The following is a 5,201-nucleotide window of genomic DNA, read 5'->3' as shown; positions in this document are numbered from 1 at the left end:
CCTGGGCAGCCTGGAGGACGGTGTGTGATGTGGACTGAAGGCTTCTGGGCATCCTTGGAGTCCGGGACCCAATCTAGGTATTTTCTACTGCTTTCAGCACTTCAGGATTACAATCTGACAGCATTGTTTGCTACCATCAAGTTTTATCAAATTTATAAGATTCTTATATCAAGTACAATTGTTAATACATCCATTTAATCAGTTGTGAGCCAGATTTAACCAGAATTTCAGGGTCCATTGAAAGGACTGAACAAACCAGTGGAAGCTTGTACAAATCCCAGTTTTTGAGACTCAGTTTTCTGAGTAATCAAACCTGATGAGAATACCAGTAAACCCAAGGAATTTTCATGGTGTAACTCAAAATCCTTTTGTTTGAAGGTAGTTCTTCATAAACATTAGTAAGAGTTCAAAGACATTTTAAGAACACTTCACTTTTTACTTGTGTCAGAGTAAATACTTATTTCTTTGTTAACAGTCTCTCTCCTCTGGAAGGTAAATTATGAAGGACAAGACCAGAGATTTTCCTTGTGGCAGCTGTATTTCCATGGCCCTGACGTGCTCCTCCTTGTAGATTTCAACATATTTGCGGATGAGTAAGTGAGTGCAGAGCTGTCCTCACGGAGGGACAACAGTCTGCCCTTGGCACCAGTGTCACCCACAGATCCACAGGTGAAGGCTTGGGCCCCAAGAGGGCAGCACTGGCAGGTGCTGTGGACCCCTCAGAAGTGGGGCCCAGGGGCCAGCCCAGCCCACACCCTGCCTGTGCCCAGCATTCCTGACTTCTGTGTCTTCCCCACTGGGCTCTGTCCCCGGGGTCCCCTGCTCACCCTCCCAGGCCCTGCACAGCCCTGCTGCCCTCCCCTGCGCCCTCTCCCCAGTCCTGCATCTTCCCTCTCACTCAGGGCACGGGGATCACAGGACCTGATCTGCCAGCCTCTCTCTGCTTCCTGCCTGTGCTGAGAGCCCCAGGATCCCTCCCTTTGAGAGAATCGTAGGCTGCCTATTGTAGACTTAGTTTATTCAGTACTTTATGTATGCCAAGAATTACATTTTACAATTTTTGTTGTAATATTTGAAAATCAATGTTAATATTGAGGCCATCTTTTGAAATATTTCAGTACACATCGTTTCTTTCTTTCTTTTTTTTTTTTTTTTTTGGTACCAGGGATTGAAGTCAGATCCTTGCACTTGTGAGGCAGGCAGTGGCACCACTGAGCTAAATCCCTGCTCCAAAATCTTTTTAAAATAAGATAAAAAGGATCTTATTATCTGCCGGGTGTGGTAGTGCATGCCGGTAATCCAAGCACTTGGGAGACTGAGGCAGGAGGATCAGTGTGAGTTTGAGACCAGCCTGGGCTACATAGTGAGTTCCAGGTCAGTCTCAACTACATAGTGAGACCCTGTCTCAAACAACCAAAAAACAACAAAAACAAAAAAACCCAATAAAAAACAATAAAAAAATGGGATCTTACCATGACACTAAAGAAAATCACCATAACTGTGTGGCACTGTTCATGTCCACGTAATCACATTTACTTAATCAGTCTCCACTCACCCTCCCTGGGAGGCGAGGTCGGGAGCCCTGGGCCTCTCTGAGGCTCCACCTCCACCCCTTGGCAGCAACACCTGGGAGAGCTGAGTAGGAACTTTTCCTTGCTCCCTGTGTCTCTGGTTTGGGAGATTAGATTCTGAATTCTCCCCATTCCTTACCGCTGCCTTAGTCGTTCTTTCTGGAGGAGTCCGGCGTCTGTGTGGTTTCCACTCCCGTTTCTCTATTGCACAGATGTTGGACATTTTTCACGGATTTATTTTCCACTTGTCCTTCTGAGAAGCGTCTCTCCATCACTCGGGATGGATTGCTTTGGGGTCCAATTGGTTGGGGTTCTTTACACTCGATGTCAGCCCTCTGTCCCTGGAAGGGCTGCAAACACTTTCCCATCCCACCGGCTGTCACTTCTCTGTTGCTTATTTTGCTGTGTAGAATCGCTTTTGTTTGTGTGTTTGTTTTGTTTTTATTTCTTTTTTTTTTTAGACAGGGTCTCACTATGTAGTTGACACTGACCTGGAACTCACTATGTAGCCCAGGCTGCTCTTGAACTCACAGAGATCCTCCTGCCTCAGCCTCCTGGCATGTGTGACCATGCCCAGCTAGAAGCATTTTAACTGGATGTGATCCCATTTGTTGATTCTCTTTATCTCTTGTGCACTAGAGGTTCTTTTATAATAATCCTTCTCGGCGTGTATGTCTGAAAGAATTTTACCTATTTTCTCTTCCAGTAGGTGAAGGGCTTCTGTTTTAACATTTAGATCTTAGGCCCACATGGATTTTATCTCACTACGTGGTGACATATCTGGGTCCAGACTCACTGCACATCTCACCCTGTAGTTCTACTTGAGCCTGGCCTTCAACTCCCCGGTGTTCCAGGACGGCCTCAAACTCAGCGATCCTCCTGCCTCAGCCTCACACGTGCTGGAATTAAGCCATCACGATCACGTCCGTTCTCCAGGATTCTAGGCGGTGAAGAAGGCGCTGCCTGTGCGGGTGCGAGGAGGACCGTGAGCACCGCGGCCCAGGCCGAGCTCCCTCCGCTCTGTTACCCGGGAGAGGCGGCTAAAGGGGCGTCGGGGCTGGGAGGGAATGGGGGTCGCTCTGGGAGGTCCGGGCAGGTACGGGACAGGGCGGGGCCGCGCTCTCCTCTCACAGCCTCTGCGCGGGACTCGGGAGACCTAGTGAGCAGCCGGTGCGGGAGGAGAGGGTCAGGGCAGAGTCCGCGGGCCCAGGGCGGTCGGGTGAGGACGCTCATCCCGGGATTCCCCTCTGCCTGGGTTTCACTTCTGCCTCGGCCAAGCCGTGTCGGGTGCTTCTGCCTGGACACTCGTGACGCGACTCCACTTCCCACTCCCATTGGTTGCTGTCTCCTAGAGCAGCCAATCAGCGTCGTTGACGTTCTGGTATAAATTCCCCCACGGAGCCGCATTAAGAGTCACGAACTCCGAGAATGGGGGTGATGGCGCCCCGAACCTTGCTCCTGCTGCTGTCGGGGACCCTGGTGCTGCCCGAGACCTGGGCGGGTGAGTGCGGAGGGAGGCGGGAAGGAGGAGGGGGCGCGGGAGGAGGTCGCGGACTCACCGCCCGCCCCGCAGGCTCCCACTCCCTGCGCTACTTCGACATCGCGGTGTCCCGGCCCGGCCGCGGGGAGCCCCGCTTCATGATAGTCGGCTACGTGGATGACACGCAGTTCGTGCGCTTCGACAGCGACGCCCTGGATCCGAGGGTGGAGCCGCGGGCGGCGTGGATGGAGAAGGTGGATCAGGCGTATTGGGATCGGAACACACAGATCGCCAAGAACACCGCGCAGAATTACCGAGTGAACCTGCGGACCCTGCGCGGCTACTACAACCAGACCGAGGACGGTGAGTGACCCCGGCAGGGTCAGAGCTCACCACCCCTGCCCGGCCGCACCGACGGGGTCCGAGGTTCACGCGGAGACAGCGGTCGGGGAGGAGCCGGGATGGGACCGGGTTTCATTTTCGGTTCTGGTGAAAATCCGGGGGGCGTGGCTGACCAGGGGGCGGGGTGACCGGGGCGTGGCTGACCAGGGGGCGGGGTCAGACTCTCACACCTTCCAGACCATGTACGGCTGCTAAGTGGGCTCGGACGGGCGCCTCCTCCGCGGGTACTCGCAGTGGGGCTACGACGGCGCGGATTACATCTCCCTCGCTGAGGACCTGAGCTCCTGGGTGGCGGCGGACACCGCAGCTCTGATCACGCAGCGCAAGTGGGTGGAGGCCGAATATGCAGAGCGCCTCAGGGCCTACCTGGAGGGCACCTGCGTGGAGTGGCTCCGCAGACACCTGGAGAACGGGAAGGAGACGCTGCAGCGCGCAGGTACCGGGCGGTGAAGACCCTCCTGCTGCTGCCCGCACCTTCTCCCAGTGCTGCTGCCCTCTCCGTCAGAGGGGAGCGGCGCTCCTGGGATCGCACAGCCAGGAGCAGATCGCTCTCCAGAGCCGCCCTTCCCTCGGGAGAGCCAGGCTGTCCCGGATGGAGGAGGGCAGCTCCCTGGGGCGCCCTCCAGCCCTCCCCTTCCTCCGTGGCAGCAGACTGAGCGCTGCCCTCTCAGGCTTGTTCTCTACCCACACCCAGAGCCTTGGGATCTGACTGCAGTTATTCTGAGCCCTGGGTCTCCACCCGCTCAGGACTAGAGGTCCCTTTCCCTGCCCCGGGCCGACTCATCCTGACTTACAACGTTCCAAGGAACAGATTACCCGGAAGCCTGTGTCGCTGCTGCTGTCTGGGTTTTGCCATCTCCCCAGCTCCGCTTGTCCTGTGCGCTCTCAGGACGGTGACGTGAGCGCTGCCGGAGTGGCCCAGGAAGAGCACAGAGGGTCTGGATTTTCCCTGTCTTCCCCTCAGAGCCCCCAGAGACTCACGTGAGCCACCACCCCGTCTCCAAGGAAGAGGTGACCCTGAGGTGCTGGGCCCTGGGCTTCTACCCCGCCGAGATCTCCCTGACCTGGCAGCGGGGTGGGCAGGACCTGACCCAGGACATGGAGCTGGTGGAGACCAGGCCTGCAGGGGACGGAACCTTCCAGAAGTGGGCGGCTGTGGCGGTGCCTTCGGGAGAGGAGCAGCATTACACGTGCCGTGTGCAGCATGAGGGGCTGCCTGAGCCCCGCACCCTGATGTGGGGTAAGGGGGACAGGAGCACAGGGCCCGCTGTCAGGGAAAGCTGCAGACGTCCTGTGGGTCCCGGGGCTCGGGGCTGAGACCCGGCCATGGAGCCCATTCCTCTCCCGTCCCTTCCAGAGCGGCCTCTTCCTCCCACCATCTCCCGAGGAGTTGAAGTCGTCGTGGTCATTGCCGCCCTCCTCGGCGTCCTGGTCATTGTAGCTGCGGTGGCTGTTGTGATGTGGAGGAGAAAGAGGGCCGGTAAGGAGGGTGGGGTCTGCGTGCTCTGTTCAGACCCGGGGGAAGTGGGCCCACCTCCGGGTGGTGAACAGCACCCACTCACAGGTGCTGACCGGGCCGGGCCGGGACCCTTGCTCTGTTCTAAAGCACAGGGAACAGGAAGGACGGATTTGTCACCGGATGGGTGTGGTGATGGGGACCCGAGTCCAGCAGTCAGGGGTCAGAGGGGAAGGTCCCTGCTGGGGACAGAGCTCCAGGAGGGCGGTCGGGGGAACATGTCCTTCCTCGG

General features: G+C 56.8%; 1 protein-coding gene and 1 long non-coding RNA gene across 2 annotated transcripts in view; both read left to right on the top strand.

Moving 5' to 3' along the window:
- On the top strand, positions 1-2,916 carry LOC109117597. The gene is made up of 3 exons (XR_002024897.2): positions 1-77; positions 476-669; positions 2,308-2,916. It is a non-coding gene; the product is annotated as an uncharacterized LOC109117597 (long non-coding RNA).
- Positions 2,917-2,967: 51 nt separating this feature from the next.
- LOC104852337 (saoe class I histocompatibility antigen, A alpha chain) overlaps positions 2,968-5,201 on the top strand; it is a 7,594-nt gene continuing 5,360 nt past the window's right edge. The window contains exons 1-5 of the mRNA XM_010609919.3: positions 2,968-3,072; positions 3,145-3,414; positions 3,650-3,889; positions 4,418-4,693; positions 4,811-5,189. Coding sequence (XP_010608221.1) covers positions 3,000-3,072; positions 3,145-3,414; positions 3,650-3,889; positions 4,418-4,693; positions 4,811-5,189 — 1,238 coding nt within the window. The 5' untranslated portion in view covers positions 2,968-2,999. The remainder of the gene's footprint in view (positions 3,073-3,144; positions 3,415-3,649; positions 3,890-4,417; positions 4,694-4,810; positions 5,190-5,201) is intronic.

This window comes from Fukomys damarensis, unplaced genomic scaffold (genome assembly GCF_012274545.1).
Source record: "Fukomys damarensis isolate Sample0158 unplaced genomic scaffold, DMR_v1.0_HiC HiC_scaffold_20, whole genome shotgun sequence".
NCBI lineage: Eukaryota > Metazoa > Chordata > Mammalia > Rodentia > Bathyergidae > Fukomys > Fukomys damarensis.
This window is presented reverse-complemented; position numbering and strand designations above follow the sequence as displayed.